The 22,383-nt window shown below is 48.1% G+C and overlaps 1 protein-coding gene across 1 annotated transcript in view; it reads left to right on the plus strand.

The window, feature by feature from the left end:
- The window catches only part of LOC109895683 (proprotein convertase subtilisin/kexin type 5-like), a 42,055-nt gene that overhangs the window by 5,732 nt on the left and 13,940 nt on the right, over window positions 1-22,383 (plus strand). Inside the window, exons 3-9 of the mRNA XM_020489579.2 lie at window positions 278-424; window positions 6,935-7,078; window positions 9,493-9,569; window positions 11,380-11,468; window positions 11,574-11,746; window positions 13,869-14,081; window positions 18,784-18,884. Of these exons, the coding sequence (XP_020345168.1) occupies window positions 278-424; window positions 6,935-7,078; window positions 9,493-9,569; window positions 11,380-11,468; window positions 11,574-11,746; window positions 13,869-14,081; window positions 18,784-18,884 (944 nt within the window). The remainder of the gene's footprint in view (window positions 1-277; window positions 425-6,934; window positions 7,079-9,492; window positions 9,570-11,379; window positions 11,469-11,573; window positions 11,747-13,868; window positions 14,082-18,783; window positions 18,885-22,383) is intronic.

A 22,383-nucleotide genomic window follows, 5' to 3' on the forward strand; every position in this document is an offset into this window, starting at 1 on the left:
AGAAATAGAAAAAAAATCCTACCCAATGCTCCCAAACTTCTGAGATGAGCCAAGGAATTCTGTGAAATAAATCTACTAGGTTTGAGAGATTTGGTGTGATCTGTGATGTGTGTGTGCACACTTGTCTGTCTGCCAGTGTTTTACTTTGTTTGTATTTCTCCATCTCCCATTTTCCACTCAAAACATGCTTGCCCGTAATCCCTTTGTGTTCCTGTTCAGCGATTTGTTGTTTGATATTGTTTTTACTCACTGTCCAATGGTATGCCCTCTCCTTTAGGTGGAGTGGATTCAGCAGCAGGTGGTGAAGAGGCGGATCAAGAGGGATTACAAGGCGGCCCCTCGCCCTCTCTCCAGCCCCGCCCAGACTAGCCCCGCCCAGTCCATCTTCTTCAACGACGCCAAGTGGAACAGTATGTGGTACATTGTGAGTATGCAGATCAGGCCAAACCCCAGGGCTCAGGGTCAAGGGTCACCGGACTCACCACCACCCTGACCCACTTAATGGAGGCTCCACAGGCTGTGTATGAGAGTGAATCTTGGGTGTAGTGCGGCTAAGGGTGTAGCGTGGCTAATGTCTAGACATCTTCTCACACCTTTTCTAATGACACCGAGAGGATTTAAATGCATACAGCAGTGTGAGATGGCTCTGTCTAGACTGCACAAGCTATGCAGCTCTACACAGACAGAATACTTCACTCACTCGTGGCTGCTAGTCACATTCACGTACAAATCATGGCTCCCCTACGTTTTGTGCAGTTGGTCAGCACTCCGGTCTTTTTCTCTTCTTCTGGGTTCTGTCAATGGTTAACTTGGCAAAGATAATGCCAGTACTTTGACTTTAGAGCTTCCACGTATCTGTCCAGTTTCATAATCGGTTATAGTCCGTCATGAGTGTTTCCTGTTTAGGTATGAGATTGACTAGTCTTTGTCCATGGTCACGTCTGACGTTTGTTCACCTGGACTTTAGTCTACAACTGACTTTCTCCATCCATCTCTGGACCTATTTAAAAACGGTTAAAATTCTTCCATTCCTTCCTCTCCTCCTTGGACTAATAACTGATCTAGCATGATTGGACAGGTTAAAGCAAGAATTCCAGTTCATAGCTTTCACCAGTCCAAAAAATGTCAGATCAATAATTTCTTCAAGGAACGGAGGAGGGAAAGTTGCATTTTCAAAGGATTCGAACAGGACTTATGTCTATGGAATCAATCAACCAATCAAATGTATTTATAAGGCCCTGTTTACATCCGCAGGGGTCACAAAGTGCCATACAGAAACTCAGCAAGCAATGCAGAAACCTAGAGGGGAACCAGGCTCTGAGTCCTCTTCTGGCTGTGCCGGGTGGAGATTATATGAGTACATGGACATTAAGGCCAGATTGTTCTTCAAGATGTTCAAACGTTCAAAGATGACCAGCAGGGTCAGATAATAATAATCAAATCAAATCAAATTTTATTTGTCACATACACATGGTTAGCAGATGTTAATGCGAGTGTAGCGAAATGCTTGTGCTTCTAGTTCCGACAATGCAGTAATAACGAACAAGTAATCTAACTAACAATTCCAAAAAAAAACTACTCTTATACACCGTGTAAGGGGATAAAGAACATGTACATAAGGATATATGAATGAGTGATGGTACAGAGCAGCATAGGCAAGATACAGTAGATGATATCGAGTACAGTATATACATATGAGATGAGTATGTAAACCAAGTGGCGTAGTTAAAGTGGCTAGTGATACATGTATTGCATAAGGATGCAGTCGATGATATAGAGTACAGTATCTACGTATGCATATGAGATGAATAATGTAGGGTAAGTAACATTATATAAGGTAGCATTGTTTAAAGTGGCTAGTGATATATTTACATCATTTCCCATCAATTCCCATGATTAAAGTGGCTGGAGTAGAGTCGGTGTCATTGACAGTGTGTTGGCAGTAGCCACTCAATGTTAGTGGTGGCTGTTTAACAGTCTGATGGCCTTGAGATAGAAGCTGTTTTTCAGTCTCTCGGTCCCAGCTTTGATGCACCTGTACTGACCTCGCCTTCTGGATGACAGCGGGGTGAACAGGCAGTGGCTCGGGTGGTTGATGTCCTTGATGATCTTTATGGCCTTCCTGTAGCATCGGGTGGTGTAGGTGTCCTGGAGGGCAGGTAGTTTGCCCCCGGTGATGCGTTGTGCAGACCTCACTACCCTCTGGAGAGCCTTACGGTTGAGGGCGTTGCAGTTGCCATACCAGACGGTGATACAGCCCGCCAGGATGCTCTCGATTGTGCATCTGTAGAAGTTTGTGAGTGCTTTTGGTGACAAGCCAAATTTCTTCAGCCTCCTGAGGTTGAAGAGGCGCCGCTGCGCCTTCCTCACGATGCTGTCTGTGTGAGTGGACCAATTCAGTTTGTCTGTGATGTGTATGCCGAGGAACTTAAAACTTGCTACCCTCTCCACTACTGTTCCATCGATGTGGATGGGGGGGGTGTTCCCTCTGCTGTTTCCTGAAGTCCACAATCATCTCCTTAGTTTTGTTGACGTTGAGTGTGAGGTTATTTTCCTGACACCACACTCCGAGGGCCCTCACCTCCTCCCTGTAGGCCGTCTCGTCGTTATTGGTAATCAAGCCTACCACTGTTGTGTCGTCCGCAAACTTGATGATTGAGTTGGAGGCGTGCGTGGCCACGCAGTCGTGGGTGAACAGGGAGTACAGGAGAGGGCTCAGAACGCACCCTTGTGGGGCCCCAGTGTTGAGGATCAGCGGGGAGGAGATGTTGTTGCCTACCCTCACCACCTGGGGGCGGCCCGTCAGGAAGTCCAGTACCCAGTTGCACAGGGCGGGGTCGAGACCCAGGGTCTCGAGCTTGATGATGAGCTTGGAGGGTACTATGGTGTTGAATGCCGAGCTGTAGTCGATGAACAGCATTCTCACATAGGTATTCCTCTTGTCCAGATGGGTTAGGGCAGTGTGCAGTGTGGTTGAGATTGCATCGTCTGTGGACCTATTTGGGCGGTAAGCAAATTGGAGTGGGTCAAGGGTGTCTGGTAGGGTGGAGGTGATATGGTCCTTGACTAGTCTCTAATCACAGTGTTTGTAGAGGGTGCAACGGGTCAGTACCTCAGAAGTATATGTCAGTTGGCTTTTCATAGCCGAGCATTCAGAAGTCGAGACAGCAGGTGTAGTAGAGAAAGGTCCGGGACAAGGTAGCACGCCCGGTGAACAGGTCAGGGTTCCATAGCCGCAAGCAAAACAGTTTAAACTGGAGCAGCAGCACAACCAGGTGGACTGGGGACAGCCAGGAGTCATCAGGCCAGGTAGTCCTGAGGCATGATCCTAGGGCTCAGGTCCCCCGGGAGTGGAGGGAGAGAGAGAATTAGAGGGACCATACTTCAATTCACACAGGACACCAGATAAGATAGACTGACCCTAGACTCCCGGCACATAGACTATTGCAGCACAGATACTGGAGGCTGAAATGGGTGGGTCGGGGGACACTGTGGCCCCGTCCGATGATACCCCCAGACAGGACCAATCAGGCAGGAAATAACCCCACCCACTTTGCCAAAGCACAGCCCCCACAGCACTAGAGGAATATCATCAACTTACTACCCTGAGACGAGGCTGTGTAGGTCTCCTCCACCGCACGAGCCCGAGGAATCGCAAAACTGGACAGGAAGATCACGTCTGTGACTCAACCCACAACCCTTCCTAGGGACAGAATGGAAGAGCACTATTAAGTCAGTGACAGCCCCTTAATAGAGTTAGAGGCAGAGAATCCCAGTGGAGAGAGGGGAGCCGGCCAGGCAGAGAAGGCAAGGGCGATTCGTTGCTCCAGTGCCTTGCCGTTCACCTTCGCATCCCTGGGACAGGCTACACTCAATCATAGGACCTACTGAGAGACAAGTCTTCAGTAAAGACTTAGACTCTATCTCGACATTTATCTCTCACGTGGATAGGCAGACCATTCCATAAAAAAAAATTGCTCTATAGGAGAAAGCCCTGCCTCCAGCTGTTTGCGTAGAAATTCTAGGGACAATAAGTAGGCCTGCGTCTTGTGAGCATAGCGTATGTGTAGGTATGTATGGCAGGACCAAATCGGAGCGATGGGTAGGAGCAAGCCCATGTAGTGCTTTGTAGATTAGCAGTCAAACCTAGAAATCAGCCCTACTCTTGACAGGAAGCCAGTGTAGGGAGGCCAGCACTGGAGTAATATGATCAAATTGTTTGGTTCTAGTCAGGATTCTAGCAGCTGTGTTTAGCACTAACTGAAGTTTATTTAGTGCTTTAGCTGGAGAGTAGACCATTGCAGTAGTCTAATCTAGAAGTGAAAAGGGCATGGATTAGCTTAAATGCATCATTTTTGGACAAAAGGTTGCTGATTTTTGCAAGGTAACGAAGATGGAAAAAAGCTCTCCTTGATATATTATTGATATGTTCGTCAAATAGAAAAATCAGGGTCCAGAGTAACGCCAAGGTCCTTCAGTTTTATTTGAGACTACTGTACAACCATCAAGATTGTCAGATTCAACAGCAGTTCTCTTTGTTTCTTGGGACCTAGAATTAGCATCTTTGTTTTGTCTGAGTTTAAAAGTAAAACATTTGCGGCCATCCACTTCCTTATGTCTGAAACACAGGCTTCCAGGGTAGGCAATTTTGGGGCTTCACCATGTTCCATCGAAATGTACATGTGTATCATCCGCATAGCAGTGAAAGTTGACATTATGTTTCCGAATGACATCACCAAGAGGTAGAATATATAGTGAAAACAATGGTGGTCCTAAAACAGAACCTAGAGGAAAGCCAAAACTTACAATTGATTTGTCAGAGGACAAAACATCCACAGAGACAAACCGATATCTTTCTGACAGATAAGATCTAAACCAGGCAAGAACTTGTCCGTGTAGTCCAATTGGGGTTTCTAATCTCTGCAAAATAATATGGTGGTCGATGGTGTCACTACGGCCTAGGAGCATGAGGACAGATGCAGAGCCTTGGTCTGACGCCATTTAAAATGTCATTTACCACCTTCACGTGTGCAGTCTGTGCTATGATGGGGTCTAAAACCAGACTGAAGCATTTCGTATACATTATTTTTTTAAATTGTATTTTTTTATTTTATTTTTTCGGGTCCAGGTGTGGCTTTTTCAAGAGAGGCTTTATTACTGCCATTTTTTAATGGGTTTGGTACACATCCGGTGGATAGGGAGCCATTTATTATGTTCAACATTGGAGTGCCAAGTACAGGAAGCAGCTCTTTAAGTAGTTTAGTTGGAATAGGGTCCAGTATGCAGCTTGATAGTTTAGAGGCCATGACTGTTTTCATGTATGTGTCAAGAGATACAGGATGAAATAACTTGTCTCCATTGATCCTAGGTCCTGGCAGTTCTGTGCAGATTCAGGACCACTGAGCTTTGGAGAAATACGCAGATTAAAATAGGAGTCCGTAATTTGCTTTTTAACGATCATGAACTTTTCATTGAAGAGGTTCATGAATGTATTACTGCTGAAGTGAATGCCATCCTCTCTTGTCTAATGCTGCTTTTTAGTTAGATGTGGACAGTATAACAAATAAATGTTGGATTGTTCTTATTATCCTCAATTAGGTTGGAAAAATAGGATGATAGAGCAGCAGTGAGGGCTCTTCGATACTGCACGGTCCTGTCTTTCCAAGCTAGTTGGAAGACTTCCTGTTTGGTGGAGCGTCATTTCCGTTACAATTTTCTGGAAGCTTGCTTCAGGGCTTGGGTATTGGGTGTACCAGAGAGAGAATTTCTTGTGAAAAATGTTTTTTTTCTTTTTTAGGGCTGCGACTGCAGTCTGGAAGGGAATCTCTGGGTTGTCCGAGAATTTTATAGCATGTCTTTTGATCCAGGGTATGGCTATGACTAGAGGAGTTAGAGCCTTATCTAGTTTGTCATAGATAAGAGCACCCCTCCAGCTAGGATGGAGTCCGTCACTCCTCAGCATTCCAGTTGAGACTCTGCTGTAGAGCTCATCACTCCCCCTAACTGGGAGGAAGCCAAAGACAATTACTCGGTGCCGACACATCTTTCTAGCTAATTTACACGCTGAAGCTATGTTGCGCTTGGTGACCTCTGACTCTTTCATCCTAACATCGTTGGTGCCGACATGGATAACAATATCCCTATACTCTCTATACTCTCCAGTTTTATCCTTAGGCAGCGCCATATTCAGATGAGCCTTTACGTCGAGGGAGGATTCTTTTTCAGTCTAATATTGTGGGTAATGGAGTCACCAATGACTAGGGTTTTCAATTTGTCAGAGCTAATAGTGGAATGCTTCGGGAGCTCAGACCCCATAACAGGTGGAGGAGAGGCCGGTTGAAAGATTCTGTCGGCTGAATGAACGACACCGGTTGAGAATACCGGCAGCATTTCTTTCCAGAAGCCTTGAGAAAATTGTCCGGCTGCGGGGACCGTACGAGAGTACAAATCCCATCTGTACTTACTGGTGGCACAGACGCGGTTTCATCCTTTCCTACACTGAAATGACCCTTGCTCAACGATTGCATCTGAAGCTGTGCTTGCAACACGGCTATCCTCACCGTAAGGCGATCCTTCTCCTGTAGATTATGAGTACAGCAACTGCAATTGGAAGGCATCATGTTAATGTTACTACTTAGCTTCGGCTGGTGGAGGTTCTGACGAACCATGTCCAGATAAAGCTTTCCGGGGTGAAAAAGGTTGAATGAAAAAAGTAGAGCGGGGAGAAAGATTTATCAACGTCTAACTTATCTAGTAAAACGTTAAATGTTTGGCAGATAGCCAATTAGCAACAAGCAGCACAACAGCACGGAGACACACTGTTGCCACAACACAGATGTGGCTCTTTGTTCTAGAATTATAACGACCACATAAGTGGGTTGCTAGTTTTGTTTCAGCACTATTCCAGTGACGTGTGTGTGCGTGTGTGTTCCAGCACTGTAACGATGACATCCATAACTGCCAGTCAGACATGAACATAGTGGGGGCGTGGAAGAGGGGCTACACCGGGAAAGACGTGGTGGTCACCATCCTGGATGACGGCATAGAGAGGAACCACCCCGACCTCATTCAGAACTACGTGAGTGTGTACTGTATGATTGTGGATGCATGTACAGCGAGTGTACAGAACATTAGGAGCGCCTGCTCTTTCCCAGACATAGACCAGGTGATTCCAGGTGACAGCTATGGTCCGTTATTGATTTCAACTGTTAAATCCAAATCAGTGTAGACAAAAGGGAGGAGACCTGTTAAAGAATCATTTTTAAGCCTCGAGACAATTGAGTCATGGACTGTGTGTGTGCCATCCAGAAGACGTGTTAACTGCAACGCAGCTGGCGTTTTCACGCTCAACATTTCCCAGTGTGTTTCAAGAATGGTCCACCACCCAAAGGACATCCATTCAACTTGACTGTGGGAAGCTTTGGCGTCAACACGGCCAGCATCTGTGGAATGCTTTCGACACCTTGTAGTGAAGGTGTTCCTAATGTTTTTACACTAAGTGTATGTGTGTTTTTGGGGGTTTTGGAATGGTGTGGGGGTTTTGGAATGGTGTGGGGTTTTTGGAAGGGGGTGGGGGTTTTGGAAGGGGGTGTGTGTGTGTGTGGGGGTTTTGGAATGGTGTGTGTGTGTGTGTGTGTGTGTGTGTGGGGGGGGGGGGGGGGGGGGGGGTTTGGAGTGGGGTGTGGGGGTGTTTTGGAATGGGGTGTGTGTGGGGGTTGGAGTGTGTGTGTGGTGGGGGGTTTGGAATGAGGGGTTTGTAATGGGGGGGGGGGGGGGGGTTTGGAACGGTGTGTGTGTGTGTGGGGGGGGGGGGGGGGGGGGTTGGAACGTGTGTGTGTGTGGGGGGGGATTGGAATGTGTGTGTGGGGGGGGGGTGGAATCGTGTGTGTGTGTGTGTGTGTGGGGGGGGGGGGTTGGAATGGTGTGGGGGTTTTGGAAGGGGGTGTGTGTGTGGGGGTTTTGGAATGGTGTGTGTGGGGGGGGGTTGGAATGAGGGGTTTGTAATGGGGGGGGGGGGGTTGGAACGGGGTGTGTGTGTGTGGGGGGGGGGGGGGGTTTGAATCGTGTGTGTGGGGGGGGATTGGAATCGTGTGTGTGTGTGTGGGGGGGGGATTGGAATCGTGTGTGTGTGTGTGTGTGTGTGGGGGGGGGATTGGAATCGTGTGTGTGTGTGTGGGGGGGGGGGGATTGGAATGGTGTGTGTGTGTGTGGGGGGGGGGGGGTTGGAACGGGTTGGAATAGGGTTTGGAATGGGGGGGGTTTGGAACGGGGTGTTGGAGTGGGGGTGTTTTGGAATGAGGGGTTTGTAATGGGGGGGGGGGGATTGGAATCGTGTGTGTGGGGGGGAGGGGGGTTGGAATCGTGTGTGTGTGGGGGGGGGATTGGAATCGTGTGTGTGGTGTGTGTGTGGGGGGGGGTTGGAATCGTGTGTGTGTGTGTGTGTGTGTGGGGGGGGGGGTTGGAATGGGTGTGGGGGTGTTTTGGAATGGGGTGTGTGTGGGGGTGGGGGGGTGGGGGTTTGGAATGGGGGGGGGGTTGGAACGGGTTGGAATGGGGTTTGGAATGGGGGGGGTTTGGAACGGGGTGTTGGGGGGGGGGGGGTGGAATGGGGTTTGGAGTGGGGGTGTTTTGGAATGAGGGGTTTGTAATGGGGGGGGGGGGGGGTTTGGAACGGGGGGTGTGTGTGTGTGGGGGGGGGGGGGTTGGAATCGTGTGTGTGTGTGGGGGGGGGATTGGAATCGTGTGTGTGTGTGGGGGGGAGGGGGGTTGGAATCGTGTGTGTGTGTGGGGGGGGGGGGGGGGATTGGAATGGTGTGTGTGTGGGGGGGGGGATTGGAATGGTGTGTGTGTGGGGGGGGGGGTTTGGAATGGGTGTGGGGGTGTTTTGGAATGGGGTGTGTGTGGGGGGTGGGGGTTTGGAATGGGGGGGGGTTGGAACGGGGGGTTGGAACGGGTTGGAATGGGGTTTGGAATGGGGGGGGTTTGGAACGGGGTGTTGGGGGGGGGGGGGGGTTGGAATGGGGTTTGGAGTGGGGGTGTTTTTGGAATGAGGGGTTTGTAATGGGGGGGGGGGTTGGAACGGGGTGTGTGTGTGGGGGGGGGGGGGGGGGATTGGAATCGTGTGTGTGGGGGGGAGGGGGGTTGGAATCGTGTGTGGGGGGGGGAATGGAATGGTGTGTGTGGGGGGGGGGTTTGGAATGGGTGTGGGGGTGTTTTGGAATGGGGTGTGTGGGGGGTGGGGGTTTGGAATGGGGTGTGTGGGGGGTGGGGGTTTGGAATGGGGGGGGGGGTTGGAATGGGGTTTGGAATGGGGGGGGGTTTGGAACGGGGTGTTGGGGGGGGGGGGGGGGGGTTGGAATGGGGTGTGTGTGTGTGGGGATGGGGGGGGGGGGGGGGTGTTGGAATGGGGTGTGTGCGTTTTGCATATTGGCTGATTTCTGCTCCTCGGCCATAAGAACACCATGATGGTGAAGGTATTTCCTCTGTTTCCAGGACAATCAGGCCAGTTATGATGTCAACGGGAATGACATGGACCCCATGCCCCGTTACGATGCCAGCAACGAGAACAAGTAAGATACCGTGTCACAGCATCACTCTCCACTGTGTGTGTGTGTGCGCGTGCGCTCGCTCGCTATCTGTATAGTTCTGTAGTGGTGTGTGTGTGTGTGTGGAGAACTCTCCTCTGCCTGGGAGCCCTGTGTCCTGCGCCAGTTTGGCTGTCAGAGTGTTTTTGGACCCTCTAGCCAAAATGCCTTGGCAAACCCTCAGTGCTCTGTTGTAGATTGTTTTCTTAAAGAGACAGGAGGTTTAATAGCCCACTGCTTTCTAGACAGATCAGGGCCTGCAATGGCTCACTCCCTCTCTCTCCCCCTCTGAATGGGGTTTGTTGAGAAGTCTGTCACAATAATGGGTACGTTCCAATGTCCATACTAGCATACCGCTTAGAATGCATGGCCCAACTCATTGCTTTATTCTAGGCAGTATGCTGCTCGAGGGGATACTGGAACACAGCCGTTAGTGTGTACCTGCTACCTAAAGCTTACGCACTACACGCTTTTCGGACAGATTCTGTATCTTTGCACTGTCCCAACTTGTCCAGTCTCCGATATCATATGAACATAGAGGGGAACACCATTTTGTGAGAGGTTTTATGAAAGCTCCCCACTAACTGCTGATGCACTCCAGACGTCCCTCTCCGATACGTTTGCGAGTACACTCGTGTGGTGGTAGGAGTTCCAATTTGCCCCAATTTGAAGAACGAGGACTCACCACTTCTGATCCAGACCAACCAAAGAGACCAGAATGGATTGGTTACAGTTCACTCTACCATCCCTTTCTTTTAAACCAGCAGTTTCACAGATGTTCAAAGTAAACGGACACTAAACTTGCATCCGCCGTGTGGTGTGTTACCTTTGTGTGTGTGTGTGTTTTCTTCCAGAGGAGAACAAGCTGTTCTTTCCGCTTATTTCCTGTGTGAGGAACATATCCGCTGCTGAGTTCGAACATTTCCATGTGATAGAATTTCTGCTATAATGTAGAAGTCCACTTCTGTGGGCTGAACCAAGGAATCACCTTCAGGATTGACCCAGTCAGTGTGTTATTCACAGTGAACTTTAGTCATCCTACAGACGGTGTGGTTCAGAGTGATGCGGAGCAGGCATGGAACAGAGATGGGCTGACAGCAGACGACAAACGAGCACACACTCCACGCACGTACGCAGAGGAGTGTGTGCGCGTCTGCCTGCCACGGGTTAGATGCTGGGGTTGCCATGACCGCAGTCAGTGGCGACTCTGGGCCGCTCGGTCCAGATGTTCTCGGCATGAGGGCTGGTCGTGCCGAGCGAGAGCGTTTGCCTCTTCCTCCTCCTAAAAGACACTCTTGTTTGTTTGCTCTGGTCACTGACCCTGGCCGATTGTCGCTTACAGTCTGTGGCGGAATGTTACCCTTGTTTGTTGAGGGCTCGGGGACATGCAAAACATTTGTCTCGTTCACATTGTGAAAATATTTGAGGGCTGTATGTAACCCAGTGCAGCTGCTGCTGCCTCTGACAGCAGGGCCATGTTCGTTACGCACCAAACTGAGGAAAACGGACTATAATACATTCTCCATTGCATGCCCTTCTGGACAAGACTCAGCCCCTGCTACTGACCATGAGTAGGCCTGTTCCTCCAGGCCGTAGTTTGAACTAAGTCTAACTCCACTTAGTTCTCCAGCCATGTGTTTTTTACCGGGAACGTGCAGGGTGTCCGACGCTATCCCGACTGTTTGTGCGTTCCTCAGTGTATCTGTTTACATATTTGTGTGAGTTTTATAAATGTGTGCGTGTGGAAATGTGTTTCTGTGTTTATGTGCGTAAAGTGTCCCTGCTCTCTCTCCAGGCATGGAACACGGTGTGCTGGGGAAGTTGCTGCATCTGCTAACAACTCCCATTGCACTGTGGGGATTGCCTACAACGCACGGATAGGGGGTGAGCATTGGGTTTACTCTATGTATCTGTGCTTGAGTGTGTGATGTAAACTGTGTGTGCCAAATGTACTTTTTTTTTTTTCTTTTGTGTGTGTGTGTGTGTCAGGGGTGCGGATGCTGGACGGGGATGTGACAGACATGGTGGAGGCCAAGTCTCTGAGTCTGCAGCCGCAGCACATTGACATCTACAGCGCCAGTTGGGGTCCTGATGATGACGGCAAGACTGTGGACGGCCCCGCCTCGCTGGCAAGGCAGGCCTTCGAGAACGGCATCCGCATGGTGCATCTCACAGACACACACACACACACACACAGTAGACATGCACATTAAGTATACACACTTATACCCACGATCAAAACACCAATTCGCTCTCAGAAGAAGACTGGTGCAAAGAATACACATTGACTTGGACAAACGCACGCTGTAACTCGGCGGCCAGAGTGTAATCAATGCCTCAGGGGCACTTCTCGACGTTTGTATTAAAGCGCTTGGTCTGATTAGCGTATTCATGTGCTGTATCCATATTCATGAGTGTTTTGTGGAGGTGGCTCAAAGGAAGAGCTTAGCCCAGGGGTTAAGTGGAGGGGAGTTGACTTCACAAGGTCGCTTGTGATGATGTCAGAGTGCCCTCTCCATGCTGAGTCAGACGTGCTGCTTACGTTTTGATTCTAGAGAAAGTCAAACGATGGTTAGATTTTGGGGGTGGGTTACGTTCACTGAGTATTCAAAACATTAGGAACACCCCCTTTGCCCTCAGAACAGCTTCGATTCGTCGGGGACTCTACAAGGTGACGAAAGCGTTCCACAGGGATGCTGGCCCATATTGAGTCCAATGCTTTCTTATAGTTGTCAAGTTGACTGGATGTCCTTTGGGTGAGGGACCATTCTTGATACACAGGGGAAAACTGTTGAAGCGTGGGAAAACCCAGCGGTTCTTGACACTCAAACCGGTGTGCCTGGCACCTACTACCATACCCCCGCTCAAAGGCACTTACATTTTGTATCTATCCCAGTCACCCTCTGAATGTCACACATACACAATCCATGTTTCAATTGTCTCTAGGCTTAAAAATCTTTCTTTACTCTTGTCTCCTCCTTTTCATCTACACTGATTTGAAGTGGATTTAACAAAGTGACATCAATAAGGGTGGCAGGTAGCCTAGCGGTTGAGTGTTGGGCCGATGACCGAAAGGTCGCTGGTTTGAATCCAGGAGCCGACTGGAAAAATCTGTCTGTGCCCTTGAGCAAGGCACTTAAACCCTAATTGATCCTGTAAATCGCTCTGGATAAGAGTGTCTGTTAAAATGTAATAAATGTAAAGAGATCATTGCACTCACCTGGTCAGTTTGTCATGGAAAGAGCAGGCGTTCTTAATGTTTTGTATTCTCTGTGTATGTCTTTGTTGTGCGTGGAAGCTACAGAGTCAATTGGACTATTATGACAGATGGTTGGAGGTGTGTGTGTGGCAGCACCGTGGCAGGTTGGCCTACAGAAAAGGGGATGTGACAGGCTAGTGAGTGGGGAGACTGTGTAACCAGTTGGAAGGGTGGAGAAAATGTGTTAGCCCCCGTATGTTTGAGATATTACTGACCGGTTAGGGAGAGGTGTGTGTTGCTGTTGTCAGGTCCCCCAGACACCCAGCCCCCACGCTCTCTTTGGAAACTTGAGATCATTTTCTCGTAAATGTTTTTTGGTTGTCTTTTTCTTTTTTTGTTCTGTCTTTGTCGGTCTCCCTCTTGCTTCAATAAGTCATCTCCCTACCTGCTCTTTCACTCTCTCGCTCTCTTTGTCTCTCTCTGTTTGTCACACTCCTATCTCTCCCCTCCTTTCTCGCACAGCTTCTCTTTCTCGCTCTCTCCTTTTTTCCCTCCCTCCCTCCCTCCCTCCCTCCCTCCCTCCCTCCCTCCCTCCCTCCCTCCCTCCCTTCAAAGCTGGTCCCAGTTTTCCGTCAGCGTTTCGTCCTGTCTGATTCTCTCCTCACTCAGAGGGGCTTCTATCTCTTATCACAGGCTGACAGAGGCCTTTTTGAAGTGCTTTCCTCCACCTTTTATCCCCTCTGTGTGTGTGGATGTGTTTGAGTGACAGTCAGAGCTCACAGAGCAGTAGGCTCCCTCCAGTTTCTTTGCCAATCATACACCAATAAAAAATAGCATTTTGGCATCATTGACTTTATTTGATTGGGGATGCCCGCTCAAGTAATTGTATTTCTATGTAAATATCTCTGTTTACTGAAGCTGTGTGATAGTGCTGCTCCATTAAGTAATTTGGGCTAATGTAAATAATGTGCTCATTCCCCAGCCACTGCTGCGTGCACCTGCTATTACCATTACAGCATCAATGGGCGGAAGAACCGTTGTTCCCCGCCTCTGATCTAATTGACAATGGTTTCATTTCCTGCCAGGGAAGGAAGGGGCGTGGCTCCATCTTTGTGTGGGCGTCAGGGAACGGCGGGCGGAGCCGAGACCACTGCTCCTGTGACGGCTACACCAACAGCATCTACACTATCTCCATCTCCAGCACCGCTGAGAGCGGACGCAAGCCCTGGTACCTGGAGGAGTGCTCCTCCACCCTAACCACCACCTACAGTAGCGGAGAGAACTATGACCGCAAGATAGTAAGTGTGTGTGTGTGTGTGTGTGTGTGTGTGTGTGTGAGACTGACCCTCCATTCTTACCACAACATACAGCAGCAGAGGGATGAGCAAACTACGACTTTCTGATAGTTGAGGTGTGCGTGTGTGAGAGAGCTCTTGTGGCCCACACTCTGGAAGACCTTCAGTCCATCCTTGTATCAGCTGTGAGGGTCTATAGCAGGATGGGATTGTATCAACACCACCAAGACAGAGCTAGCTCTCCACCCACCATGCCTTTCTTCACCAGTGAACACATCACTGGCAATAGTCCCGTCATTCAAATACCTGGGCAGCAGCGTCAACCTCTATTCTAAACAGGATTAAGCATCAGCTGCCTTCGGGAAAATCAGATGCAGGTTCTTCCAAAATGGGGGATCTCCACCTCCACACAAGTCGCCGTCTATCAAGCCGTCTGCATCCCCACTCTTCTTTACAGCTGTGAAGTCTGAGTCACTTAGTCGCCACAACAAGCGGCTCGAGCAATTCCACATAAGATGCCTGCAGCGCATCCTGGGAATCACCTGGCTTTGACCAACTGCAAAAGTATGGAGGCCACGGTCACTCAAACACCGACTGCTGGCTTGGGCATGTCATTAGAATGTCTTGTGGAGCGCTTGTTTGCGGGAAGATCCTGTACGGCCAGCGGTCTGTAGAGGGGCAGATGCAGCGCTACAAGGACCCGCTGAAGAAGTGCACCATCAAACCCACAGACCTGGAGGATGCCGCTGCCCACCGTTCCACTTGGCGGCAGCTCAGCCAGAGCAGTGTTCAGAGGAGGAGAGGAGCACAAAGAAATAGTCAAAACAGCTCAGGAGACATAACCATACCTTCCCTCGCCAACACGGACTGCGCATGCCCTGCCTGCGATGAAGTTTGGATCTCGTTTTTGGACTCGACAGTCACCCAAAAACTTCACTGTGAACTCAGAAGTGGAAGTCGTCATGGGATATGATGGAGTAACGTAACATGTGTGAGAGCGAGAGAGAGCACTATAATGTGCTAATTCTGCTTTGTCATTTAGGCCGACTAGATGGCACACGAACACGTAACTGATTCCTGTGTGGACAAACAAGCTTTGGTTGTTTTTAAAGCACATGGCTTTTGAACCCAAGGCTGGGTGAATGAGGTCAGTGTGTCGGTGTCAAGCTGTGTGTCCTGGGCTAACCCCCTCCTACTCTCCACCGCTGGCATTGGGGCAGACAGACAGTCAGACAGACAGTGACTGTTGTCCCAGCTTGTCTGGCAGTGTTTTGCCACATTCCCAATAGAGGTTCTAGAGACCAAGCAGAGAAAGAGGGAGAGAGCGCAGTCCCTAAGAACCAGCCAGGCCAGCGCTGCCCTCCAGACTCACGCAGAATAATGACCAGCACCTCAACACACACGGTCATGCACACAACGTCCTACTCCAGGGCCCGTATTTGTAAAGCATATCAGGGTAGGAGTGCTGATCTAGGATCAGGTCCCCCCCCCTTGTGCATATACATCTTATTTATTATGATCTAAAAGGCAAATCGATCCTAGATCAGCACTCCTACTCTGAGACGCTTAATGAATACAGCTCCAGATCCTCTACCAGCAGGACCCAGCTTTCTCAATCAGGCCTCCCTCCATCACTGTGACCCAGATACAAGCTGGTTTCCCCATTCTACCTTTGGTGTCTTTAGTCCAACAACCGGGATATGTTGGCGTCTATAGATGGTCTTCCAGCTCTGAAGTGACTGGACGGTTGGTCAGCAAGGGATCCCTTTGATGGCTTTTATTGTGACTGACTGGATTTGGTGCAAAACGCTAAGCTCTCTCCCGCCCTTGATATGTGTATTACTATACAATTCTGTACCCAAAGAATTTGAGCTTCTACTTCTAAAAATTCACCTTTCCAGAAACAAGTCTCTCACTGTTGCCGCAGGCTATAGACCTCCTTCTGCCCCCAGCTGTGCTCTCGATACCATATGTGAATTGATTGCCCCCCCCCCCCCATCTATCCTCTGAGCTCGTGCTACTAAGTGACCTAAACTGGGACATGCTTAACACCCCGGTCATCCTACAATCCAAGCTTGATGCCCTCAATCTCACACAAATTATCAATGAACCTACCAGGTACAACTCCAAATCTGTAAACACAGGCACCCTCATAGATGTCATCCTAACGAACTCGCCCTCCAAATAAACCTCCTGTTGTTTTCAATCGAGATCTCAGCGATCACTGCCTCATTGCCTGCATCCGTGATGGGTCTACGACCACCACTGTCAAACGCTCCCTCAAACATTTTTAAGAGCAGGCCTTTCTAATCGACCTGGCCCGGGATATCCTGGAATGACATTGACCTCATCCTGTCAGTAGATGATGCTTGGCTATTCTTTAAAAGTGCCTTCCTCACTATCTTAAATAAGCATGCACCATTCACATTTTTTTTAACTAGGAATAGATATAGTCCTTGGTTCACTCCAGACCTATCTGCCCTTGACCAGCACAAAAACATCCCGTGGCGTTCTGTATTAGCATCGAACAGCCCCCGTGATATGCAACTTTTCAGGGAAGTTAGGAACAAATATACACAGGCAGTTAGGAAAGCTAAGGCTAGCTTTTTCAAACAGAAATTGGCATCCTGTAGTACTAACTCAAAAAAGTTCTGGGACACTGTAAGGTCCATGGAGAATAAGAGCACCTCCTCCCAGCTGCCCAGTGCTCTGAGGCTAGGAAACACTGTCACCACCGATAAATCCACTATAATTGAGAATTTCAATAAGCATTTCTCTACGGCTGGCCATGCTTTCCACCTGGCTACCCCTACCCCGGTCAACTGCCCGGCACCCTCCACAGCAATCCGCCAAAGTCCCCACCATTTCTGCTTCATCCAAATCCAGATAGCTGTTGTTCTGAAAGAGCTGCAAAATCTGGACCCCTAGAAATCAGCCGGGCTAGACAATCTGGACCCTCTTTCTAAAATGATCTGCCGAAATTGTTGCAACACCTATTACTAGCCTGTTCAACCTCTTTCGTATCGTCTGAGATTCTCAAAGATTGGAAAGCTGCCGTGGTCATCCCCCTCTTCAAAGGGGGCGACACTCTAGACCCAAACTGCTACAGACCTATATCTATCCTACCCTGTCTTTCTAAGGTCTTCGAAAGCAGAGTTAACAAACAGATTACCGACCATTTTGAATCCCACCGTACCTTCTCCGCTATGCAATCTGGTTTCAGAGCTGGTCATGGGTGCACCTCAGCCACGCTCAAGGTCCTAAACGATATCATAACCGCCATCAATAATAGACCAAGTAAAGCCCCCCCTGTCCAGCCGTATTCATCGACCTGGCCAAGGCTTTCGACTCTGTCAATCACCACATTCTTATTGGCAGACTCGACAGCCTTGGTTTCTCAAACGACTGCCTCGCCTGGATTTCCAACTACTTCTCAGACGTAGTTCAGTGTGTCAAATCGGAGGGCCTATTGTCCAGACCTCTGGCAGTCTCTATGGGGGTGCCACAGGGTTCAATCCTCGGGCCAACTCTCTTCTCTGTATACATCAATGATGTTGCTCTTGCTGCTGGTGATTCTCTGATACACCTCTACGCAGACGACACCATTCTGTATACTTCTGGCCCCTCTTTGGACAGGGTGTTAATTAACCTCCAGACGAGCTTCAATGCCTTACATACAACTCTCCTTCCGTGGCCTCCAACTGCTCTTAAATGCAAGTAAAACTAAATGCATGCTATTCAACCGATCACTGCCCGCACCTGCTCGCCCGTCCAGCATCACTACTCTGGATGGCTCTGACTTAGAATACGTGGACAACTACAAATACCTAGGTGTCTGGTTAGACTGTAAACTCTCCTTCCAGACTAATTTTAAGCATCTCCAATCCAAAATTAAATCTAGAATCGGCTTCCTATATCGCAACAAAGGACCCTTCACTCATGCTGCCAAACATACCCTCGTAAAACTGACCATCCTACCGATCCTCGACTTCGGTGACGTCATCTATAAAATAGCCGCCAACACTCAACAGACTGGATGCAGTCTATCACAGTGCCATCTGTTTTTTTTCACCAAAGCCCCATACACTACCCACCATTGTGGCCTGTACGCTCTCATTGGTTGGCCCTTGCTTCATACTCGTTGCCAAACCCACTGGCTACAGGTTATCTACAAGTCTCTGCTAGGTAAAGCCCCGCCTTATCTCAGCTCACTGGTCACCATAGCAGCAGACACTCGTAGCACGCGCTCCAGCAGGTTTATCTCACTGGTCACCCCCAAAGCTAATTCCTCCTTTGGTCGTCTTTCCTTCCAGTTCTTTGCTGCCAATGACTGGAACAAACAGCAAGATTATCTGTACGACGCTGGGCCAATTCTGCGATAACCCATTGGTACTCCCGGTCACGGCCGGTAATGACACCCCAGGCTGTAGTGACGCCGCAACACACTTAGATCGCTGCGCCACTCAGGAGGCACCTGCAAAAAAATATTTCCCTGCTTTCCACTCCCTGTGGTCCTCTGGCTGGGAAATTATTTCCTGGCTACCTTCGGGAACAGCAGGGTAGTGCGTGCGTGTCATCTCTAGCATGGCAGCGTATCAAAGCTGGAATGTGTGCAGTCTCAGGTGTGCCTCAATCTCCCCCTGATCCACAGGACTTAACCCTGCCTCCCCTCTCTTTCCATCCCCTCTTCTCCCTCCCGCTGTAGATCACCACAGATCTGAGGCAGCGCTGCACAGACAGCCACACAGGGACCTCGGCGTCTGCTCCTATGGCAGCTGGGATCATCGCACTGGCCCTGGAGGCTAAGTAAGCTCATTAACCTTAACTCAGGGATTCACACGACTCTGCCTGTGCACTGCAGTTAGTTCAGTTCACCCAGCCAGTCAGTCAATCAATCCCACTGCTCACATTGCTTATCACAATTCTCTCCCGTTTTTTTTCCCGCTCTTTCTCTACTGCACCACCTCCACCCTCTCGCTCTCCCACTCACTCACTCACCCGCACACACACACACACACACACTCGTCAAGCGGATCAGATTGGCCACAACTCTTTGAGCGCTGCTGATGGTATCAGCGGTTATCTGGTATAGGAAAGCGAGCTGGCCGACTTTGATAAACATATTTTCGAGAGGGGCTGAGAGCAGGTCTGCTCTGTCATTTGAAAGCCAGCTTATCTTCCCCCCCCTCTGCCTCATATTACACCCGTATGTTTATACCATAATTACACTTCAGTCAGAACATGAGAGGAGACTCTCTGACATCAGCAGGGTTTGATGTCGGATCTGTGGGGACCAAACGAGCTGTGGGAACAGTTTGTGTGTGTGTGCGTTAGTTATCTGGCAGCGTTCAAATGATTTTAGATGGCCTAGTTATTGCACAACATTAATGACAATGAAACATTTATAGAATGTGAATTATGGATGGAGTGGTGAACATTGGTTGGTTTTAATTGTCAATAAATCAGAGTTTTCACGGATGGTAATTGGAGTTGGTACACCTTTGCTTTTCCCTTCAGAAGACATACCTTCTTAAACCTGTGAGTCTGTTTCTAGTCTCTTGTCCTTGCGGAATTGATATGCTGTGACTGACACCCATGCGTCAGCTTCTAATTTTGGTTCTGGTTTTCACCTCAGTTAGTTTTTTGGAAAACGTAGTGAATCGAGTGAGTGTTGGACAGCGAGCAGGAGAAGGGATGACTCCTGGGAAGTGAAACACTAGTGTTCAAGAGGTTGATGGCAGTGGTTAGCCTTGATGGTTTTCTCTATTCCATGATAAATTCCTTAGGAGGCAGTACACAATGTCACTTTTTTTTATTTGAGGGTATTTTCATACATATCTGTTTTTGCCGTTTTAGAAATGAAAGCACTTTGTCTCGTCTGGCCATTTTGAAGAAGTCAGTATTTGGAAAAATTAACCTAGTGTATTAAATAGTTTAGTATTTGGTCCCATATTCCTTGCACAAAAAGCTTGTGATGATACAAACTCGTTGGATGCATTTGCGGTTTGTGTTTTGGATGATCTTTTTGCCCCCCCCAAACCCCCCCCCCCCCCAAAAAAAATGCTAACCTCGCCTATTATTGGTAATGGTGTTTTGTTGTAGCCTCTGAATGACATCTCACCATTATTCATGATTCATTCATGATTTTTATAATTTAGAAGTTTTCAGAAACATTTAACTACTCAGTAGGGGGGGGGACTAGATGCATAAATTGCTTTCATTTCTAAACGGTAAAACAGATATGTATGAAAATATCCTCAATACATTCTGTACTGTTGTTGCCACATATGAAACATTGATCTCAAGTCCAAAATGCTGGAAAATAAAGCCACATTTAAAATGTTAGCTTTACTGTCAAAATACATATGGAATGGAGCGTATATACAGTGGGGTCTGAAATTGACACCTTATTGGCAGGGGCGGCAGCGTAGCCTAGTGGTTAGAGTGTTAGACTAGTAACTGAAAGGTTGCAAGTTCAAATCCCTGAGCTGACAAGGTACATATGTCGTTCTGCCCCTGAACAAGGCACCTTTATTTGACTAGGCAAGTCAGTTAAGAACAAATTCTTATTTTCAATAACGGCCTAGGAACTTGAAAATAAGAATTTGTTCTTAACTGACTTGCCTAGTCAAATAAAGGTGGAAAAAAAAAAGTTCATGTCACCCAACAAATAAATGTAAATGCCTGGAGTTAGCGACACAGCATTGGCACTTGGATTGGAACTGTTGTTTTGGTCAGATGACATGAAAAATAGAGCTCTTTGGCCTCTCACACCAGTGGTGGGTTTGGCATCAAAATGACAATTCCTACACAGAAAATAATCCCATACCTACTGTAAAATAAGGTGGTGGATTTTTGATGTTATGGGGCTATTTTGTTTCCACTGGTCCTGGAGCAGTTAAGGTCAACGGCCTGATGAACTTTCATGAACTGCAGTACAAGGACATTTTATCCCAAAACCTGGTTGCCTCTGCCAGGAGGCTGAAACTTGAGCACAGCTGGATCTTCCAGCAACATTATTATTATTTAACTAGGCAAGTCAATTAAGAACAAATTCTTATTTACAATGCCTACCAAAAGGTCTCCTGCGGGGGCGGGGGCTGGGATAAAAAAATCTAATATTAAAACATTTATATATATGACAAAACACACATCACGACAAGAGACACCACAATACTACATAAAGTGAGACCTAAGACAACAACATAGCAAGGCAGCAACACATTACAACACAGCATGGTAGCAACCCAACATGAAAACAACATGGTAGCAACACACCATGACTAGCAGCACAAAACTCATGGTAGCAGTGCAAACATAACTGGACACAGACAACAGCACAAAGGGCAAGAAGGTAGAGACAACAATACATCACACAAAGCAGCCACAACTGTCAGTGAAAGTGTCCATGATTGAGTCTTTGAATCAAGAGATTGAGATAAACTGTCCAGTTTGAGTGTTTGTTGCAGCTTGTTTCAGTCGTTAGCTGCAGCGAACTGAAAAGAGGAGCGACCCAGGGATGTATGTGCTTTCGGGACCTTTAACAGAATGTGACTGGAACAACGGGTGTTGTTTGTGGAGGATGAGGGCTGCAGTAACCCTAGACACACATCAAAATCCACAAAGAAATGGTTAATTGGCCACAAAATCAACATTTTGCAGTGGCCATCTCAGTCTCCAGACTTGAAACCCTGTGGTTTTTAAAATGTAACCTTTATTTAACTAGGCAAGTCAGTTGAGAACAAATTCTCATTTACAATGACGGCCTACACCGGCCAAACCCGGACGACGCTGGGCCAATTGTGCTCCGCCCTGTGGAACTCCCAATTACGGCCGGTTGTGAGGGCCGTCCATAAGCATGGACGAAGGATATCAACAATCTGGAAGGATTCTGTATGGAGGAATGGTCTAAGATCCCAATGTGTTGTCCAACTCATCAAATATTTTAGTTAAAGGCCCAGTGACTTTATCTTCACAAGGTGAGGTATCGGAAGGGGGTGTCAATAATTTTGACCCCTACCTTTTTTTTAGATGATTTTTCTTGTTAAACAAAATATCTTTCTCTGAGCAATTGTATTGGTATAATATAATTTCCCAAACATGTTAAACTTTTATAATATACCGTAGTATTTGAATTATTTATTCTATACAGTCATTTTTGCTCATCTTTATCAAGGGTGTCAATAATTTCAGACCCCACTCTATATCCTTGCGGAGTAGTTTCTTGTCTAGGAAAACCTTCAGCCTCGGAATGTTCCGAAATGCTGTGCTCAGCGGATGAGGGAGAGATGAGAGCGGGAGAAAA

The sequence above is a fragment of the Oncorhynchus kisutch genome, linkage group LG8 (assembly GCF_002021735.2).
Source record: "Oncorhynchus kisutch isolate 150728-3 linkage group LG8, Okis_V2, whole genome shotgun sequence".
In the NCBI taxonomy this organism is placed as follows: domain Eukaryota; kingdom Metazoa; phylum Chordata; class Actinopteri; order Salmoniformes; family Salmonidae; genus Oncorhynchus; species Oncorhynchus kisutch.